General features: G+C 41.5%; 1 protein-coding gene across 2 annotated transcripts in view; it reads left to right on the plus strand.

The window, feature by feature from the left end:
* The window catches only part of ARID5B (AT-rich interaction domain 5B), a 188628-nt gene that overhangs the window by 134138 nt on the left and 31724 nt on the right, over window positions 1-22766 (plus strand). The window contains exons 1-4 of one of the 2 annotated variants that reach the window (XM_059899413.1): window positions 7559-7705; window positions 9130-9242; window positions 15339-15543; window positions 17498-17550. In XM_059899413.1, coding sequence (XP_059755396.1) covers window positions 7702-7705; window positions 9130-9242; window positions 15339-15543; window positions 17498-17550 — 375 coding nt within the window. In that variant the 5' untranslated portion in view covers window positions 7559-7701. Of the gene's footprint in view, window positions 1-7558; window positions 7706-9129; window positions 9243-15338; window positions 15544-17497; window positions 17551-22766 lie in introns of those variants that run through there. The other variant, XM_059899412.1, reaches the window with a different exon arrangement.

The following is a 22766-nucleotide window of genomic DNA, read 5'->3' on the forward strand; positions in this document are numbered from 1 at the left end:
GATGAGAGGGATTTACCTGAGCAAAGAAGAATGTCTCAAAGTCTCAGACAAACAGGAACAGTCATCTTTTTACTTCTAAGTAAGAGACTATGCTACTTCTTCTTCTTCTTCTTCTTCTTTTTTTTTTTTTTTTTTTTGGCTGCACCTCGTGGCTTGCGGGATCTTAGTTCCCTGACCAGGGATTGAACCTGCGCCCTCTGCGCCCTCAGCAGTGAAAGCACTGCATCCTAACCAGTGGTTCTCCAGGGAATTCCCTGGGACTATCCTATTTCTTAAATTATTCTTTCTGAAAGGTAGAAAAACATGAAGAGAGTGAAGAATCCCCTTTAAGTACAAATTCCTTTTGGGATCTTTTTAAAAAGAAATCGGGAACCTATTACTTGATGATCTTTTACTTTTTACTTTTCCGTATGTGTTTGAAAAAGTGAAAAGTCTCATACTATATTAGTCCAAGTCTGTAGTAAGTTAAATATCTCCATGTTAATCCACATATATACACACACAAAAAAGTCTCTTTTACTTACTTCCAATGTTTTCTTTAGAGATGCAGCAAATCAATTATCCTCAGTGTTGAAAATGGAATATCTCATTTCCAAACCTGGAGAAATGGCTGAACAAGAATGTTCTATTTATACACGAGTTTAAGAACTGTTCTGATATTTACTGATCCTCGCAAGGTTATTCAATACAAAAATGTGGCTTGCGCTTCTGTGCTGTCACGTACAATAGTAACACCATAGAACATATCAATCATGGACTAGAATAAACAGGTTTATTGATTATAACAAAAAAAGAGAGAGACAAAAATTAATTCTCTATGTTTACGAGGTCCTATCTTTTTTTTTTTTTTTTTTGGCTGTGTTGAGTCTTCGTTGCCACGAGCCGGCTTTCTCTAGTTGCGGTGAGCGGGGGCTACTCTTTGTTGCAGAGCACGGGCTCTAGGCGTGCGGGCTTCAGTAGTTGCGGCTCATGTGCTCTAGAGCGCAGGCTCAGTAGTTGTGGCTCGTGGGCTTAGTTGCTCCGCGGCATGTGGGATCTTCCTGGACCAGGGCTCGAACCCGTGTCCGTCCCCTGCATTGGCAGGCGGACACTGCGCCACCAGGGAAGCCCAAGAGGTCCTATCTTTATAAACTTCATAAATTACAGAAATCAAAATGTCCTTAAAAAATCATTTCCAAAGTGGATCCTTAAATAGCCTAAGAAAAAAAAAGACAAGAATCTTAAGTTAATGTTCTATTGGTATTGTAGATAATCATACTAAGAAAAACGAAATCTGTGTATACTGAATAGTTTTCAAAAAATGGAAACATGAGTTATTTCAAAATCTTAAGAAAGAGTACATAGTGAGCATTGAGACGACACACTTGTTCTAATTGTAGGAGTTTTGATGAGGTTTTCTTTTTTTTCCTCAACATCCAGCATGATCTTCATTAATTGAGGAGCCTGGGGCTTGGAAATGGCTGGTGGGTACCTGGCATCTGGGGAGATGAACAGCAGGAGAAATGAGTTGCCAGGTAGATGGGAAAGTGAAGTTTGAGCCACGATAGCATTTTAGAGTCCATTTATTGGTTTGGCTGGGTTTGTGACTTCTCGACAAGACTTTGCAGCTGGGGAGGAAATTGACCCTTTGCGCGCAGCCTGAGCACCTACACGGTGCTGCCTCCTGTACCTTAAGATCCAAGCTAAGCCCTCAGGTGTCCATGCTGCCCTGATGTCTCTTTACAAAATATTTGGAATTCTAAGGCCAGAGTCTTTCCACAGTCTCCTGAGGCCATGGCCTATAGACTTCATTACCCCAAAGACGAATAAGCATTTGCAGAGCAGCTATGAGCCACCAAGGTCCTGAAGGGGATCTTTCATCTGGGATGGTTGAAAGGATACTGTGATGATGGTTGGAGGATACTGTGAGTAGCCAGGACAGACCAAAGTTTGAAAGGCCTGGCACTGATTTCAGTCTCCTTCCCTTTTTCCAGAACTCTCTCCTTAAAGAGTCAATCCTCTGAAAACCCAGAATCTCTCCTCACTCTAGACCTCAATTTAGCTCCCCGATTTCCCTCTTACTCTGCAAGTGGTAGTGAAAAGCCATCTATAATCCCTTTCTTCTTTGCCAGTGCCCTTTTAGACAAGCCTATCATGGACTTCTGGAGCATTTCTGAATTCCTTTGGAATTCCCTACATCATTTTGAAATAATATAAGATAACATTTGGCCATTTAAATTTGTCTCCCTCCTCAAGACACGGAGGGGAAATAAAGATAGAGATCTGCCCATCACTGCTGGTAAAACCTGACTAAAAAAGAGGTTTGATTGTGTATTAATGGCAAGAATGCACGGAGTCACATGCTTTCAAACCAATTAGCAATACAGATGAGCTAGCAAGTCAAGTTCCATTTATAGGCTGGGGGAAGGGGAGAAGTCAAATAATCTGTGTTGTTAAGTGTTTCTGAGAAATGAAGACCTCCAGGGCAGAGAGAAGGCGGATCAGGAAATAGCTATGCAAATCACATGCCTATGAAATTACTAAGACTTTGATCAGAGGCATTAACAACTGCTCCAGCATTCGCAAGTACGAAACAAGGAGTGAGTAAGACAGGGCATATTTGGAAGGCATTACAAAAGTGTTTACTTGCATGGTTTGTTGAGCAGTCAGTGAAGTCCACGGCTGTTTTGGACTTAAGTTGCCTGACCAGTCCAGGTATGACAAATGCAGTGATACATTCCACTCTCATTAGTGACTCTTGGGGATCTCAGTGACAAAGAGCCCAAGTGGCTTGACCTCATATAAAGCCTGCTTCATTTTTTTTTCCCCCACACTCTTTCTAATAACACTATACCGCTCACCCTTCCACAGGTGGTAGGAGAGGACCTGGATTCAGTGAGAGCATAGTTCATTGGAAATGCTAAATTGTAGTTAATAGGCACGGTGGTTGAACCCACATCAAGGTATGGCTTGGGCTAAAGCAACCTTGGAAACTCAAAGCAGCCATGACATCCAGAGGAGTGAGTGTGACCATTCCCCTGGGGCACACCCCTTGGTCCCTGTTCAGGGCTGCCTCGTCTTGGTGGCATTTGAGAGTGAGGGCATTTGAGGCTGGCTCTGGTCTCAGCTTGCAAGTCTGGACTCATCTTTTTAATGCCTTTATTTGAGGAAAAAAATTACTCTTAAAAAGGAAACTGTCAGAACAATGACAGAAAATGATAACACTCTTGCAGCTTTTTTTAAAACTGTGCCTATTGCTTTAAAGTCATCATTTAAGTTAGCAAGCCCCTCAGGATGGAATTGTGCTTGTTAATGGCCCGGTGTGTTCATCTCTCAGACAGCACAGTTGCTTCTCAAACATTTCTGCTGGGTGTGGGAAATTATTTATAGGCGAACAGAATAAAAGTAAACTTGCGTGTTCTTAAATCTATATATAATTGATGCTCTGTGAATTCATGGAAAGATTCAGCCAATTATCAGACGCTGAGTACCAGCGGCTGCAGTTTTCTGGCCTTGCTCTGTGAGGTGTGGAGCGGGGAGTATATGGAACGTAACCGTGGATCTGAAATAAAATTTCAGGGAATCATTTATGAATTTAAAAGTAAGAATGTTGGCTTTAAGTTAAAGCCAACATGAGAGCTGAGAGCTTCTGTTTTTCTTTTCTTTTTTTCCAAGTATTTGAAAACTGAAATTCTGTAAGAGATTATCTGTGAAATGCCTTTCTTTTATTACACCCATAAATTTCAGGAGTGGCTTTGATCAAGCCTTCTGCCATTCTCGGTTTCTAAATCTTTTACTCATACGTTAATAACTTTAAAAACACTCATCCTATTTTTGTTGTAGTGCAAGAGGAAGTTTCTAAAGAGTCAAAAGGGAAACATTGAAAATAGAACACAATAAATGATAACTAAATTAGGATAGGTTTTTTTTTTTTTTTCTTCCCCCAGCAGGAGCAGTGCTCCATGCTGAAACTTGCCAGAGTATTTTAAGATTATTGTCTGTAAAGACAATGTACCAAAGAATTGAGATGCTCAGAGGAAAGGCATTAAAGAAATGCAAAGTATTATCAGTAATGCACACTATGCATAGAACAATGTTTGCCAGTCCATAATACTTCAATCGGTGTCGTTTAGTTTTCTGACTTGTGTTTAGTGTTTAACACACACACACACACACACACACACACACACAACTTGCAAATCAAATGAGTTAACGCTCTGCCAGCTTCCTCTAGACATTGACCCTGGGGGTCAAACTCTTAGGAAAATGATGCCTGGTTTTCCATTCCCCTAATTCCAGCCCCTACCAACAAGCAAGTCCTATCTCTGAGTGGAAGCTCACAAAGAATTTCTCGAGAGAACATGTTGCTGTGCTGGCAACAAAATCCTCTGCAAAACGAGAAGAAAGAGTTGTTAACTGATGAGTCAATCCAGCTTTTATAGCAGTTTATCTTCATGGCATTTCCAAGAGCATAAATGTTATAAAAAAAAAGAGAGACGGTCATGACAGGAAGAACACAGTAGGAAAAAAACAGGAACATTTAAGCCAAAAGCAATTTACTTTGCCAGTAACTGGTTACATTTCCTTTGTTTTATTATTATTATTGCAAGATGAAAGTTTCCCACACCTGTGCTGCCCTGACACATAACTTGTCAGAACCCACAGTGAAGTAAATACGTACATGAACGCCTGCAACTCTGAGCTTCTAGACTCTTGAAGAAAAACAAAGCAAAACACAAAGCATGTTTTGCTGTACTGTTTAAAAAAAAAAAGACACTGATTCAGTAATAGTTGAAGGAGTTTTTAAGAAAAGGAAAAAACAAAACAAAACACATGGGTCAGATGTCAAAGTAGCCTGGGGCACTGGGGGGTGCCTAGTCTCCTGGGATTAACACCTATAGAAATAGCGGTGACGTCACAATGGTGAATGCTTGTTAATTTCATGGCGCTGAGTAAGAGGAACAGATGGGCAGTCAGAGAGGGAAGATTTTTTTTTAAAAAAACCACAGAGATCTTTCACCGATTAGGCAGAAGAGTCAGTCAGTGGCTCACGGCAAGGGGGTAATGTACTTTGGTGCTCTAAGTTTTATTGGAACTCTGTGACTTAACTGATGGGGACCCTGCTCGCCCTCAGGGCTGTAGGATACTGTCTGATGCCTGAGATGGGCTGCAGCGCCCTCGTGCTGTGTGGTATTTGAGAGTGTTTTCATTTGGGGAAAGCTCCCTGGAGACTGCCAGCCCCAAGTTAATAATATAAATACCTCATTATGAGACACAGTGTGTGTGTCCTCTGTTAGGGACAAGTTCCTTAAAGCAGGGGCTCTGGATGATGTCCAGTTGCCTGGGTTGGAAGCCTTCTGCTACCAGTAACTAGTGGTATGACCTAAGACAAAAGTACTTTCACTCTATCTCAGTTACCTGGTCTGTAAAATGGGGATAATACTTGTGCCTTCCTGTTGGCTTGTTTTGAGTTTTAAATGAGTTACTGTATGCAGAGTGCTGACTGGCAAGAAAAAGTGCTCCGTAAGCATCAGCTATTAGTATTATTTGTGAATAATACTGAAAACATTCGTGCAAAGAGCTTTGACTGAACTATCTGAGCCAGGCCAGGGTTGGCCAGTGGCTATACACACATATCAAAGTAACTGTGCATTTATTGCTTCACCCTAAAATACACTACATGTATTTTTTTTGAAGTAGAACTCACCAGAACCAGTTATGCTATCAGTAAATGTATTGCTGGCTTCCAAGAATGGCTTTGTTGGTAGAGACTGCTCTCATCTAAAGCACGGGAGCTGGTGTGCTTCTGGAGTTTTAGGATTTGGATTCTCTAAGGGAGTGTGCGGCCCTTAGCTGTCAAGGAGAGGGCAGGTTTAGGTTGGTCCGGGGCAGCTAGGAGGAGGTGGGGAAGAGTTAAAGGCCAGAGCCACGCCCCCCTGACCGCACCACACCATAAAGCATTTGCTTTCATTCACCCGCCTAGCAAACGATTTGTCTTCTTGACCCTGTAGGAAAAAAATGTAATCTGGGGACAAGAATATTCGCTATCCCCAAAAGCCAGCCTTTCGGTCCCAAAGATTCACCTGGGGTCTTGTGGATCCAAAAAAGTCTCCAGTTGTATGACGGGGGCTCCCACCCCATACGGAGTCCCGCACGCTCCATTCCCCCGGGGCTTTGAACGTATGCTCTTCAGGGCATTTGTTCATTGCATGTGGGACAGTCATGGCCCCGCTGAGATGCCAGATACAATTACCCTGAGCAGGAACCAAAGGCTGTAGGTTTTCCGTCCCATTTCCTACAGCAAACTCAAGCCACTGGGGTGTGCTCCCAGAGCTCACAGGTAAGCAGGAAAGGTGAGTGCCGTTTTTCAGGTGCCCAGTGTGACGGGCATACATGTGGTCAGGTTGGCGAGCCCAGCTCTTGACACCAAGGAGGCCTATGTGGGCACCTGTATTTCCACTAGTCACTTGATTATTCAACAGTATGTTAGGCAGTGCTGCCCCTGGAGGGATGCTGGGGCAGAGAAAAATGAGTCTAACATGGTCCTGCCCTTAAGGACTCTCCAACTTAGTATAATAATAAGCTATGAGGCACAGCTCAAGTACAAATAATACAGCGATACTTTCCATCAGAGAAGGTCGGAAAAGAAGTTCAGAGGGGAGACTAAAAGAGGTATTTGAGTTTGAGGCTTTAGTGGCTGGTGAGATTTACGTAACCATACCTGAAACATCAGTGTACTTGCCTTTCTTGGGGACAAAAGCCCTTTTCTCTTGATCAGATTCCACTTAGAGTTTAAGTTTGTGCGACCAGACTATTAGGTGTTAGTCTCTTCTAAATTTGCAATTCTCAGAATTTGCTGGGGAAGGGCATGTGCCTCTCTGGGTTCTGAAAGCAGCTCAAAGAATGGAGAAAATAGACCCGATTTGGGGATGACTTATTGTCAGTTCCCGGAACCTTTGCCTTTATTCAAAACAGCCTGTTCAGTGCAAGTTCTCTCTATCTAAAAGGCCTTTGGGATTTGAAAGCTTTTCTGGAAATAAATGCCTTTTAGGTTTAAATGCTTTTTTGCCAACATGTTAGGAAGGAAAGATCATAGTAACAAGTCTTAGAACAGAGGCAATATTGTTTTCTTCCTTTTAATGAAATGCCTCAGACCTACCCCAAGTTCTGTGGGTTTCTGTCAGCTTTCTGCTCTGCTATTATTTTGATAAGGGACTTGAAAGTACATCCTTCCCTAAGGGTCATTAAAGTCTTAGCCCTTGGGTCAGTTGTGGAAACACTTCTGTGCTACACTGCGTCCTCAAACCAAAATGGTCCCCGCCCTGGCTCCAGGCCGAGCCTGGAAGGAAGGTGGCATCGGGCTCTGACAGGGGAGCAGGAGGCCAGGATCCACAAAACAGGCCGGATGAAATCACCAACCCCGTGTGGTAGTCTCAGAGAGAGAGGCAAGCCCTGCCTGCCAGTCTGGCAACTCAAGCCAAGTCCTCCGAGCTCATCCCACACACCCCCGTGCTAGTCACTGCTGTGTGTTTACATGAGTAATGGAGCTGCCGGGGGAGGGGAGTTGTAAGCAGAGCGCTGAGCCTCGCAGCCCGCATTCGGAGGGAAGCTGACATCCACACCAAGTCAAGTGGAGACTTCAGGGACGTAGGGCCGGGAAGCAGTCACATGCTGTAGCTTTCACCAGCACAGACATCATCAGGCAGATGTTTGTCGACTGGAATGGGTAATCGCCGCTTTCTCTTTGCTTGATTTTTTGTTTGTGAGTTTGTTTACCTTTGATAATTCCAGGCTGGCTTTCTGAGATGGACTTTCAGACAAACGTTTTGGGGAAATGAGAGGAGAACGGATTTGGGAAGGGGGGAGTCTGAGCCCCAAAGCCACTTTTTTAAACTTTTGCCTGATCGTAAAGGCAGCTCTGCTTTATTGTGCTTTGTCAACAGCAAGACTATTATCCACAGTAGAAAATCAAATTAGTGGGATTAATTGTGTTTGTTAAGAGGAGTACAGTGTACAGTGTCCTAAAAGCACTGGTTAACGGCGTGACATGAGTAAGATTAACAACAGTTAAGAGGGTTTGAGTTGTTCAGATTTTCCATGGTCATAATCATACCTTAAAGCAATAAAAAAAAGTGTGGGTACCTTGAAAGGTCCTAAAGAAATTGCTTGGGGTATAATTTGTTAGTTTGGAATTCTTCAAGGGCTAGTCGGTTCGTTGGTTTGTTTTATTTTTGCTTGACTCCGGTGACTGATGAAGTTAAATGTGAAAGCTGATGCCGGAGAGTCGTAGCACTCAATAAACAGCAGCCTTTTTTTTTTTTTTTTCCTTCTTTCTGTATGGATCTTAAAGGGATTCAAGCTCAGCATCCAAGATGAAATATAACTTTGATTTGTGTCTTGTCTATGGCTTTTAAAAAGTATAATCTCCACGGAATCAGGCTAACTCCAATGTGATCTTTGGAAGTTATTTTAAATAACCCTCAAGATCTTCATAAAAAAAAATACATTGAAAAGGAAAAGAGAACATGCTGACTTAAATGTATCTGCCAGATTTGTTGAGATTTGAAACATGCTGGTCGCAATATTAATAGTAAATACATGGGATAATATTTTTCAGATTGTTATTTTGAATGCCTCTTTTTCTACAGCTCTCTCCTTACTTGTTTGTATCATACTTTGAGAAAATGCTCATGTCTCCACTCTTGAAGAGAGATGTTTTCAAACGTTACATTCCTATGGTACCATAATGGGCTGGCATATCATTTGGGTTTCTGAAAACAAGATACAAAACAAAAAACAAAGAATGAGCCAGGCTCAGGGCTGTCTTTCAGCCCAGCATGTTTCTTTTATAACAATGGGGAAGTACATTTTCCTTATCATCATCCTTTAAAGCTCAGGGCTTCATTTTATTTATATTAATTAGACACGTTCAAGTGTAATAGATTAGCTTTGGGGAGCATGGACAGAAGTGTAGAGTCTACCAAGAGGCAGCCCTTCAGAGAGAGACGCCTAAAAGGAGGCTTGGCTACCACACATGTGTATGTTTCTCTGAACAATTAGAGGGCGCCACTGGAGTTAAGATCCTTGGTTTTTCATAAGGAAACCCACGCAAATGAAAACGTATCTCATCTGTTCTCCATTTGTTTTCAGCGCCAAATCTTAAAGGCAGACCACGCAAAAAGAAACCATGCCCACAGAGAAGAGATTCATTCAGTGGTGGTAAAGATTCCAACAACAATTCCGATGGCAAATCCGTTGCCAAGGTACGGTCATTCGGCTCCATGGTATTCGTTTTGCTGCATCTTTTTATTTTTCCCTCTTCTCTTTCTCTCTCTGCTCCTGTGTCTTGGTGGCAGTTTTCAATTCAGAGTCTGACTTTGCTATTCACAGCTCTCCGCTGTGCCTGTTCCCGCCACCTCCCCTCCCCTCTCCTCCCCCCGGGGGGGGGGGGCTGGGGGAGGGGCAGTGCAGGCATTTTGATTAGTCAACAGAAAGACTTCCCACCTCCCTGTTTGGCCTGTTGGGTAAAGGACAGATGATTAAGCGCCCACGTCATTGAGGCTGAGATTTCATAGTAGGTGACACAATGACATAGTTTACTCTGCTTGTATCAAAAATAGACGAGCTGAACCATCCTCTTTCTGAATGTACTCATCTAAATATGTTTCAGCAGTTAACAGAGGATTAAATTAGAAATGGCTAGAATTAATCTTTTTTCAAGTTACTTTTTTTTCAAAGTCACCTCTAATTTACCTTAGAATTAAAGACACGTAGCCCAGTACTTACATGTATACATAGACTCATATATAGATTTACATGTTTTTAAAGATCACTCTTGATGCAGAATGAAAGTCCAAATTCTAGACTCTTTTTCAGACCCTGGGGCCTAAGCATTCTTTGGAATCTGGAAAGTGCATGCCTGAAGTATTTAGCACCATGAAGGGTGAAGTGTCACTTCATATTTTTAGGCTTATCTTTTTTTTTTTTTACTTTTGTGGGCTTGGATCGTGTTTCCATGATTCCGTTTACGGGGTGTTTGCGTTTAGGTGTTGTTTCTGTGCCAAAGACAGCAGTAGCCCCTTTAGGACCTGAATTGAAGCCCGGATTTCAACTGATACCACGTTTCCAGATCCAAGGACTAAGCTTACGAAAATGGGAGCATTATTAGTGAATTTGGAAGATCCTGATGTAGGAAAACATCAATTCAGGTCTCTGTTGACCATCTACTATTTTTCTGCCATGGCCTCCTCTTCTCCTCCCAGTGTAAAGAAGCAAATCCCAGACATTCACATTCTATATCTTATCTTCAAGGATTATTTCATCAGGAAGTTCTGAAGACTTATTGGTTAAAATTTCTTCACGCTTCCAAGATTGCAAGGGGTTAAAAAGAGACCACCCAGTAGAAATGTGTGTTTTCTGGCTAAAAACAAATCTGTTTTTCCCTAAAGTTATTTTTGTTCTGTTCCTTTAACCTTCTGCGAGTGAGTCTTGTGTGGATACCAGAAATGAATTTTCTAGGAATTCGGACATCTTGGCCCTACAACTACCTATCTAGGGCTTCGACTGCTGTGGTCTTGAAGGATGTCAGCGGGAACAGTTTATTCCCTGTGACGTGGCTTGCAAGATACTGCAGAATGGAGTGAGAGGGTTTTAGGATCGCGCGCAGCATTCAGCAGAGCTTGTCCTGACAAGGTCTTGTGTTGGCGCCCTGCCCCATACCTCTAAGGTGACATCACATGTTTATCCCAGCATGTTCTGCACCTGAGCCCAGCAGGAGGAAGCTCCTTCCCATGTCATTTCATTTGGAGCCACCACCAAAGAATGCCTCTGGGAGTTTTACAGAACTCATACAATTGATCTGAAAGAACAGCACCTCTGATATCTCCCTCCATGGAAGGCAGCTCAGGACCCCTACTAGGACCCGCAAAACTGAAGAGAACTGGAGTCTGTATTTGCTGTTCACTGACTTACCCTTCTCAGAAGGGATAGTAGTCAAGCCTGGGTTTTCGAAGTGACCTTTTCCACCTGATGTGCACCAGCACCGCCATTTAGAATCTTTACCAGGAGGAGGATCATCCTTCCATCATTAGTTTCAGTGGTGACTTGATGAATGTCATGCTGCAGTCAGCTCCCGGGGACTGGTTGAAACGCCCTGCTCTTCTCGGAGTCTTGGATTACAGTCCTGCTTCGGCTGCTTCCAGTGGGTCTGGAAAGACCGCTTCACCTAGAAGAGAGAGACTGGTAGGTATGAAGTACGGCGGGCGGGCTTATCTGTTGGCACCAACAAATGGATGTAAAATCCCTGCTGAATGAATAAGCCACATCTGGGGCCAGGACAGCATTAAAAAGACGTTTGTGACTTAAAGTGGCCTCTTCTCATGGAACGCTACCGTAGAGGTTACAAGGCTGTGACCATCTGATCATTTGCTGAACTGGAAGCAACATTTCAGGTGATAGTTTGGCTTTATGACCAAGACTTGTATGACTGTTTTTTTTTTTTTCAAAAGTGCCTCAAACAGACCATTTCTAACTGTGGATAAGTACCAGCTTCCCGCAGCTCCACGCAGCAGAGCTCTTGGAATAAGAACCCACTCAGTTTGTTGTGTGCATGACTGGAAAAGCGAGTCAAGTAATTTGCCTGTTGCTATCCAAAGGCTGCCCGCTTTCACTGAGAACATGAAAACTAACTTTGCAAGACTCTGTTTTCCAAGGGACAGAGAATTTCATGGCTTTCCAACAATAGCAAAAGTCTCATGGAGAAGAGGCTACCAGTTCTCTGAAGATGTCATGAATGTGTCCAACACAAATCCAGGTCTGGGGCAAAAGCCCATCCATAATGGCGACCTATACAAGAGAAGTCTTCTCAGCCTGGTTCTCTAATGAAAGGCCTCCATTGATAAAAGGCAAATGACTTTTCACATCCTGTAAGCACTTTCCAAAGGCCAGAAGTACATTGACAGGTGGCTTATATTCTTAAAGGAACACTAAAAAGGGAAACTGCAATATGTTCTTTCATTTAAATCACAAACACACTTTTGATATTTCACAAATGTGATACTTCCATTATTTTCAATATTTTTCATCCCATTTGGTCCGCAGAACTCACCCCAGGGGTTATCCTTCTTGCTTTCCTGAGGAAGAAAACGAGGGTTTCCTAGGAAGTTAGTGACCAAATCGAAATTAGACTCTAGTTCCTTTCCTGCTGGTTCAGCACATCTTGCTGCCCCAGTTGAAGGCTGAATTAGTTACACCTCAATCCAGTGAAAGGATGTGGTTAATATCAAATAGGTGGTGGTTCACTGAAAATGTTAAATGTGGATTCTTTAATTAGCACTTCCTCAATCACTTTGGAAACCCCAAAGCTCTTAGTGAACTCAACAAGTGTAAGGTGTTCAGGTCTTGGGGGGGCGGAGGGTGGGGGGAACAGATCTAGTAAATTAACTGTTACCATCAAAAGGCTGGGCTTTCTCAAGGTCAGCATGAAGACTAGCTCCCGTGTCATATTTCAGTAGCTTAAAATGCTGAGAATGTTTCCGGTAAGTGTGAAAAAAATGTAGAAAGGAACTTGGCCTGGTCCTATCCAGAAACAGAATAATACCCTAAAGAGCTCATTTATGTTAAGTGAAGAAACGTAGGGAGCTAGTCTGAGAACAGAAAGCACTGTTCATGTCTTACGAAGCCCCTGGCCCCCAAGAGAAGCGCCCCGACTTTCAGGATGCAGCTCAGTAGGTGGCAGCCCAGTATCACCTGGAGCCTCCCCTGTGATCGTGGGGTCTGGATGACTTTGGGTCGGGCTTGTGCGCGCCCTCTGTGCTTTCCTTCTGTTTCTGGGTGTTTCTGCATGGGTGAGGCAGCTCCCTAGACGCTGAGGGGCAAACCTCATACTCCCTTAACAGTGGCACTTCTGACCTAACAATATAAATAAGTGGCCCGTTATCACTGCAGATTTAAGACCTCAGCCTGTTTTAATATGCAAAACTGACATCTACTCCTGGTTTTAAAAGATGGGTTTGGAGTGTGGGAGACCTGAGTTGTCAACGCAGGGTTCTACCTGACACTAGCCACACGCTAAAATACACACCGCTGAGCTTCAGTTTCCTCGACTGTGAAATGGGGCTCAAAACCTCCCTTTTATGATTCTTGTGGACATTAGGTAGACTGTGTGAAGCCCAGGGCGCTCTACCTGGCTCACTGTAGCTGCTCCGTTGATACTGGTTTCCTTCCCTCTGCTCAACACACAATGGAAGGAATGGAGCCCTTTTACACTTTGGAAACCACCGAGTTTTATCTTCAACTTCTCATTTGATAAATCACATTTCTAAGCTGTAGGTTTTGTAATGCCTAGTGATAAGATATGCTCTTTAACTGGAAGTATGTTTTGACTACCAATTTAATATTTTTATGAGTGTCAGTAAAATACAGTGTTTAAAACCACAAGCCATCGAGTGAGAGTACCTGGGTTCAAATTCCAAACTCGCCGCTTACTAACCTGGACGTGATCTTGTGATCTTGGATGCGTTACCCATCCTCTCTGTACCTGTTTCCTCCTCCCTAACAGGAGAGTAATAACCTGCCCCATTAGGGTTGTGAGCATGAAATGAGATAGGGCCACAGCAGGGCTTAGAATAGAGCCTGGCTGCTAGTGAGCACTGAAAAAAGGCCAGAGAGCAACACAGATCAGAACTGGAGTGATTTTATGATTTCAAAGAGCCGTTAAGTTACGGATCTCATCAGAACTGTAGACTCAACAATCTGAAATTTGACAGTGAAAAATGATGACAATATAAAGCTTCCCAGGATGCTTGCCTTAATATAATGTTACAAAGTACTAAAGTTTGAAAATACTGTAAGAAGAAATCCCGTATGGAAAAATGTTTTCATCCCACTTCCACTGATCTTTAAAAATTAAAATCTTATCTAGAGGCCCAGTTGATTGAGTTGTGCAGGAAGTTTTATTTTTTTCCAGGACTCTAGAGATATTAAACTAGTGTGTCCATTTGAGAGAATAAACAATAAAGAAGACCCTTGCAGAGGAGACGTCTGTTTCCCTTTAATAAATAAATGTAGGCTTTTATGTTCTTAGAGGAGACGTTCCCCTTTAATAAATAAGTGTATCCTTTTATGTTCTTAGCGCTTGGGAAGGAGAATCTGAAGGGAAAGAATAAGAGGGGTCAGAAATCTGAAATGGAAAACCTTGTTGAATGTGTGGGACATTTTAATTCATAACATTTCCTGGGCAATCATCCTCTTCTCTCCGACGTTAGATCGGGAGATGTAAAGAATATTGGAATGTACACATTCCCCATGGGCTCACTTGAACTCGGAGCTTGACCCTTTGTACTTCCCCCTTTGACAATTAAGATAGCTCAGCAACTTGGTGTTATATTTAACAACCATCTTGTAGAAGCCTCTTGTAGAAGGTGGCAGTGAGGAGGGAATAGGAGGTTAGCTGCTCCATGTGGCGAGCTCCATATTTGCCTGGAGTGTGGAGGGAAGAACATCTGGCCCATTTACTGTCATTTATTTATTAATTATGGAGCTTTTCACTTACTCTTCCTGGGTTTTTAGCTGACCTCTACTTTCTCCTTTGTGGCAACTTAGCATCTATGAGATTCTCAGAGCTGACTGAAAAGCGAGACACCCTCCTTAAAGAGTGAGGTGTTTTGTTTCCTACTGAGGGTGTATCTGGGCATCACCCTCGGGTGACAGATAGCAGAGACCTTGCTGGTATTCCTGATGCCAACATCTGCCAGCATTGACCTGTTTTTCCAGGTTGCTGGGAAGAGTGGCAACAAGATAAGTTTACTATGAAGAAATGCACTTGCCTTTCATTTTGATACAAAGTGCGAAACATGGGACTGTTATTAAGAACGCAGGGTTCCTTCAATGATAGTAACAGATGGTGCCCCTTAGGAAAATAAAGTGTATAAAGAGACGGGAGAATGGTCCTAAGTAGATGCAAACACTGTTTCTGGTTTCGTATCAACATACTTGTAAGGAGTCTAAAAGAGGCTGGCACAGGTTGGCAAACCATGGCCCACTGGCCACCTGTTTCTATAAATAAAATTTTATTGGGACACAGCCTCATGCATGCATTTACATATTGTCTGGGACGGCTCTCGTGCTAGAGTTGAGTAGCTGTGACCAAGATGATAGTGCCCAAGAGCCGGCCATAGTTACTCTCGGGCCCGTCACAGAAATTTACCATCTCCTGGTCTGAGACAATTCATATTCAGCGGTGCCTCTAAGAGCTATTTCAGGGCAAGGGTAGTTGACTGGTTCCTGTCCTAGCTATGTCTTTGTAAGTGTTCCAGAGCTGTGCTTGATTTGATGTGGCGTGTTTTTTTTCCCTTTTCCAGGTGAAATGTGAGGCCAGGTCAGCCTTGACCAAGCCGAAGAATAACCATAATAACTGCAAAAAAGTCTCCAATGAAGAAAAACCCAAGGTTGGAATTGGTGAAGAGTGCAGGGCAGACGAGCAGGCCTTCCTGGTGGCACTTTACAAATACATGAAAGAAAGGAAGACGCCAATAGAACGGATACCGTATTTAGGTTTTAAACAGAGTAAGTATACTTGTTTTCACTTCTGAAATATCAAAAGCGCTCAGATTCTTTGAATTGGGAAAAAAGAATTTTGACTCAGGATTATGTTGAAATCCTATTCTGGGGATGATGCTTTCTGTTTATACTAAATCCACAAATCATCCAGGCCAGGAATTTTTCCCCCTGCCTCTTTCCGCGATATTGTTCCCTTCTGGGGCAGTTGCAGTGAGATATTTATAGGCTCGAATCCACTGATTATGACTGGAAATAGACATGTTGAAAGTTTCTCATTTTCTGTTTTGTCAGTCTTGAGTGTCTGTAACGCCTTTCTTCTGAGATAATAATATGACGTAGCTTTATCAGGCACAGATGTTGCCTGAAGAGACAGCTTTTAAAAGGAGGACATTTAAAGATGGACAAAACAAGCACAAAGAGAAAACATATTTCCTAAGCCCCAAAATTTGTTAGGAGATAACAAAAACCTGATGACTTCAGAAGAAACAAGAAATACACAAATTTGAACCGAGGGCCCAATTTTGAATTACTTTGACATGTACATGTAAGCGTCATCATATATTTTAAAGTAGAACAGGGAACTCTTAGCTGAGCAGAATTCCTTATAAAAAGAGAAGAAACCCAGACCCTGTCCTGATTTCACAAATGAATATATATACTGCCTCTGTCTGGACTTTGTGGCACACAAAGCGATGAGCCCCTGGCTTGAAATAGTATTTTCTCCAAATGTATCTTCCTAGATTAAAACCATGTGTCATTTTGATGAAGAATGTCAAACCTGTATGTTTTACATAACAATTTACATACCTAATAGCAACTGGCACTGATTGCAAGAGAACACTCGCAGCCATTATAAACTTATATAACTACGAATGATAACAATGTTTGTCTGAAAACTGGTTGCTTGAAATAGAAGTAAAATTAATGTACTATGAACAGCTTTGTTGCATTATGCATTGGTTCAGATTAAATCAAGGCTGAGGCAGGGCTCTTGATAGCTTTGAAATAGTGCAGGGTTCAATGAGGCTTTTCGAACGTGTTGTGTCAAAGAGCCTTCTTTTTTTTTTTAATTTTAATTTTATTCTTCATTTCCTTTACCAAGGAATTACTTGAAGTTCAATTTTCCCCTCTTGTGAAAGAATCAAATCCGTAGCAGTCCCATTCCATGGTATTTAGTACAAATGAACAGGGTTGCTAGCAATTTGGCGTAGATGTTTAATAGCATAAACACATGCATGCCCTGAGAAGAGAAAATTGTTTTTAAAAATATAAATTTGCAACATCACACAGGCAAGTTAGGGGACTGAGTGGACAAATGACTCAATTCCTCTGTGAACCAGTATCTTCCTTTCCTTTGATCTGTTGTATCACTGCAGCCTCAAGGGTGAAATAGCTGTTTTCCTTCTCAGTGCAAGGTACCATGTGCTAGTGAAATATGCTATGAGCTTTTAATATAGTGCTGCCATCAGACATTCTATTAAGAAGCTAATCATATATTAAAGTGGTTGTTATTTATTGATTATGGAGAGTTCTTATCTGAAGGAGGCATTATATATTACCGTTTAGTCAATGGCTTCTTTCTAAGGGTCCTACAAGAACAACCCCCGTTTTGAAATCCCCCTCTTTTCCCAAGGAGGCTGTAACTTAGCTTCCCTTGGTCTGCTGATGGCAATAGGACTAAAAATTGTGTTTGTCCTTTATCCTAAAAGTAGAACTATTTCCGTATTTGTGACTGTTTCTTAAGAAATATTTTAAGTGGTACTAATATATCCTGTTGTTGAACACCCTTTGGCAAATTGTTTCCTAAGAACTTAGCTCCCTGGGTTACGTTTAGTACTTCTTTTTTTTTTTTTTTTTTTCTCTTTCTCATTGAAAAAAACAAAGCAAAATGTTTTAATTGACATTTCTTGGAAATATGTTAATGCAATGCTTATCTAAATACTTATTGTCCCTCTAACAGTTAACCTTTGGACTATGTTTCAAGCTGCTCAAAAACTGGGAGGATATGAAACAGTAAGTGTTTAAGCGACTTAAATGAAATAGTTTTGCAATCTAACCCCCCACCCGCACCCTGCTGTGACCAAAATGGAGAAAATGCAAAAGCAAACCATCGCTGACTTGCCTTTTCAAATGGCTCTACACTTTTGGGGGTTTATTGGGCCGCTTTTGGAAACAGTCCCAATTAGTTCCAGCTTTGGCAAAATTGTAAACTTGTCGTAAAAACTACAAGTGGAAAACATATGTAACTCTCCCCTGTCAGGGAAATTAGTTGGGTCTGTAATTTTTTCCCATGTTGAGAAAGGGCTATTATTGTACAACAAGCCAAGATTGCATAAAAGAAATTTCCCTTGGCAACATACCTGACATCTGTTCATGTCTAATATGGGAAACGTATTAAAGGCTTTCAGAAGTAATCAGTATTGGCCATTAAGGAATAGAATGCAGCAGAATCTCCTCTCATTCTAGGGCAAAGAAGCTTTATTAGACAAGGGTCAGTGCCGCATAAACAGGAAGTTATCAAACTTATTCAGAACAGGCTCTGACACTCTTTATCAGCTAATTCTAACTGACAGGAACGGGTTATTTTTAGCTCACAGGAAAATCTGATGGCCAGGGAGGTTTACAGCATGTATTTTGAACTGATAAAATGTTAGAGCAACAGACTCAGATTAAAATCTTGAAAGAAGAAGAGAGAGCTGCACTAATATAGCACGCAGAGATGACATCTGTAATAAAATCAAGTGACACAGGAAGATGTCGTCATTGGAAAGATTTTCTCCTCCACACAATGATCAGATTGAGTTGTGCAGGTTCTTCTACAATTGAAGAAGAAATTATTTTTTTTTCTTTCCTTACAGAGTAACCTGGGGTATGTCCCTGTATCGTAGTAAAATGACAGTAAGAGACACAGAGTCAAGAAAATGAAATTCATTTTAACCCAAAATAATGAGTGTTTCTTGCCAGATATAGCATATTGTTCCACAAACTAATGTAAGGGTGTGATGTCAGGGGCTTGGGATGGGAAAAGATAGCAAGTGTTATGTGACTCACGTAATCTGGTATTAATGTGGAGATACCTGCTGTGAATTCTGACTAAAAATTCTTTGATGTGAGTCTATATACATGTAAAATGCTTATTTAATATATGGGCAGTGCATAGGTTTTTATAAGGAAATCGAATACTCATATGAACTACATTTAAAGGTGCACTTCATAGACATGAATTTGCTTAAAATATTTGTTTTACCAAGTGCCCTATTGAAAAATAAATAATGTAATTTTTCACTTGGTTGGATCTGTTGATAGGACAGGGAGTTTGACTCCTTCCCACTGTGGCTCATAGTTTTGCAAAATCTTGAGCTAATTATAGCTTTTGTGCATGTGAAAAAGCTGATAACTTATTCAGTGTTAGTCTCATAAATTGAGGAGTCAACCCCATAGCTTAGACTTTTAAGCCTAACCTTTAATGTTCAGAATAGGAATACACATTCTTACAGACTGTGACTGCAGGCAGTTACATGATATTGCACAACATTATGAATGTCTTTTCAAACCCAGGAATTTTTTGTTATTCACTGATAGGGAGAGTGCCAGCAAATTTCACAGAATCAGTTTTTCCTGCTTTTGTATCTTCTGTATTTGCACAAGGATTTTTTTTTTTAACATGCAATAGCAAAGTGGTGTAGAAAATACAAAAGAAACTTCTGATGAGTCTCAAGGCATTTGCAATACTCTTTGAACAACCAGTGATTATTCTTCTGTTGAATGAATGAATGAATGAATGAATGAATCACACAATCAGCAGATCACCTGACCACATATTTACTGAGTGTCTTATGTGTATAAGGTATTGTGTTAGACACTCTGGGAGACATAAAAATATCTAGGCCAGGGGTTCCAGTTGCTTACCATCCAGGAAAGGCAGTAATTATAAGACAAGGTGGAAAAAAAGATCAGTGCCCAGTTCAGGTAAAGTACTTCCTCGTTTAGAGATGAGGAAGAAAGACTTATGGCTCTGATGCCAGTTGAGCAGAATTTTGGAGAACGGATGGAATTTAGACATGAAAGATCATGGCCTTCTTGGAAGAGAAAATCAGATGGGGAAACAAACTATGTAGGTAGAATAAAGTTGGGTATAGAGAGTTTGTAACTTAAAGTAGAGTCACTAGGTGGTGGGGCTAAGTGACCATGAAGAGGAATCCAGAGAGAAGGATGGAACCAAGGGAAGAAGGCCCTTGGATGCTAGGCAGTGAGGGATGGGGCTGGGAGCTATGAAGACTGATAACAAGTTAAGTGTTACGTTTTGCCACGTACTCTTCCTGCACCGTGTCGTGCTGGATGGAGTGGAGGAGAGAGTGAGTGGGATGGGTGAACATGGCAAGACCAGACTGGCATCCGCTTTCCATCTGGTTATGTGCTTCACGTCTCTGCAGCCAAGCCACAAAGAGGACTGGTGACCTGTGGGGTGGCCCTTTTCCTCCTTCCCTCTCCACTCACCCTTCAACTCCTTCATCCTTTGGTGGGTCCCTGCCACTCTTCACAATACGCCATATTTTTTCATCTCATCTCAAGCAGTGAATCTACATGGCTATCTCACTATATAATCTATTTGGGGCCATAAACTGAATGAAGCCAACTGGTGGGATTTTTCCTGCCTTCTTTCTTTCCTTCTTTCCTTCTTTCCCTCCTTCCTTCCTTCCTTTTTAAAAAACGCCTCATACTACCTGTTGGCCCTGCAGGCGTTTAAATTTGCCGCTCCCATTCTACCTTTAAGCTTTTGAACCTGTGAAGTACAGAAAACATTTTTCTCTAGTATATTTTGACTAATAAAACCATGAGATGCTCAATGAGGATTCAGTTTTGAAGTCAGTGCAGGAGATGTATGAACAATGTCCAGAGTCTGAGGACTTATCGTCATCACAGCCTTACTAGGGGATACTTATCTGTGAGATTATCTGATATCGGAAGCAAGTGTAGACTTGTCATTTAGAGCTCAAAAGAGATCTTAGAATCTTCGAGATCAGTGAAGAAGATTCTAAAGGCTTCCCAGAGGCTACTCAAGAACTGGGGCTCAAATTTTCAATGGGGAACTTTAAAGTGTAAGTAGTTTTCTAGGTCTCTGAGATACTAACTCTGGGGTGGGGCCTGGCCTGAGAATTTGAGAATCCTTTTTTTTTTTTTTAAACTGCCCAGATTATGTTAATTCAAAGCTAATGGTAACAATGATTACTACACCTCATGACTCCTAGCTTCAGAAGCCCCCATCTAAGTCAAGTATCAAAGATTAGAATGTTGTCTTCATGCTAGTACTAAATAAACATGATAAACATGCCAGAATATTAACATTCCTTGGCTCAGAAGTAGCACAAAGTTTCCAACGAATATTTTTTCATTTGGTAAAGTGGCAATCTAAATTGGGACTCAATAAGCCATTTTCATTTTGAATAAGGAAAAGTGTAGCCCCCCAACTTTTTTATTTTTCACGAATTGGCCTTTGTGCAGAAAAAGATCCTTGCCCTGCTCCACATGAAACTGAGGCACGGGGAGATGAAATGAGTTGAATGGGGTCATCGTGGCATTCTTCACATTCTGAATTGCTGAGAATTTTGTGCGTAATTACTTCAACCTCCATAGTATCACTGGGAAGAAAGAGATTTATAAATTCTTTGTGCCTTCCGTTCCCAGCAGTCTCTTATGTATCTTTTTATGTATTTGGGGTGATGTTTTGGAAAAAAAAAAAGATCTAATAACCTACCTTCATTGGTAGCATCTTTCAGTCATTTCTTTGTACTTAACATGAACCTTACCAGATATACTAACTATTAGCTGAGATTTTCTGATTCTTGAGAAAAATGTGTGACCTTAGAAGATGGGTCAAGAAGTCTGGAAGATGTAAATACTCAGTAATAGTAAAAAATTGCAAGTTTAAAATGTGTAGATATATTTCTTCTGCTGTTAACTTGTGATTGGATAAAGACATCTCTCTGGAATTCCTTCTGGTTATAAAAAGAGGCCATCTTAATTGGCTTGTTTTTGTTTGTGGTTATAAACTATTCCAAACCTTCTGGTTCGAATTGAGGATTACGGATTATTTCATTTTAGTCCTTCACAACCCTCAAATTGAATTAAAAAAAAAAAAAAAAGGAGCAGAAGTTCTATTTTAAGCCTTTACAGCGTTCAACTAATGGCTATATTCTGTTCTCTTGGCCTCTTCTGCCTCTGCTAGAAATGTATATTGTGTCTCTGCACCCCTAGGTTTAGAGATCATAAATGTATTGAATGGATTTGATTTCCTAAAAAACAGTATACTGGCTTTTTGATTGGTTGGCAATGAGGACCCTTCTTTAACAGTCATATATCCAATTTCTCCTTCCAAACATTTAAGAGTCTGGGTCACCTACCGTGGAAGAGGCAGAACTGAATCAAGTTTTGCTGATGACCTAAGGAGGTCTTCACTTCAGTGTCTGGTGAAGCAATTAAAGCTTGCAGAGTAGCTTGGGGTATTACCAGGATGCAGCGTGTTGATGATGGTTTGCTAAAGTGATTTCCATTTGGCTAAACATTTGATGGCAAGCCAGAGGCAATATTTGGAGAGAGGTTGAGTCGGGAAATGGGTCTTGAGTAAATCTTATCCTAGAGGCGGAGGACCATGCAACTGCTGCCTTCTAAGAATGTCAGCTCACAGCCCCGCCTCGCCCCATGGGTGAGACCGGACCATTATTTCCCAACTGGAAGAAGTCACTTGTCTTCTTGCTGGAAGGATTAGGCTTTGACATCAGATGCTGGCTTTGACATCATTTCAAGACATCCTCTGAATCTAACCCTAGTTCTCTGGACAGACAAAGCCTCTTGCTTAATTCAGAATTCTCGAGGCCAAAGATGATGTCATATCGCTTTGAAAGGCTCCAGTTCCTGGAGTACTACCAGGAAAAAAAAGTCATCTTCCTTGAATGCAGTCCACCCTCAAGGTGTCCTGAGGAAAAAGGCTTTCTGACAGCAGCCTGGGCAACACTGCTCGCAGGCAAACTCTCCTTCTGACTTCGTAACGTCCTACACATTCTTACAATTAATATAATAGTGGAAGCACTGTTGTCCTAAAAGATTTCTGATGACTGTTTCCTCACCAGGCCACAGAAATACCAAAATTATTTCATCCTAGAGACCTCAAAGGTAGGAAATATAAAGCCTCCAAGACTGTGTCTTGGGTTAAATAGGTTTCCAATTTTTTT

The sequence above is a fragment of the Balaenoptera ricei genome, chromosome 16 (genome assembly GCF_028023285.1).
Source record: "Balaenoptera ricei isolate mBalRic1 chromosome 16, mBalRic1.hap2, whole genome shotgun sequence".
Classification (NCBI taxonomy): Eukaryota; Metazoa; Chordata; class Mammalia; order Artiodactyla; family Balaenopteridae; genus Balaenoptera; species Balaenoptera ricei.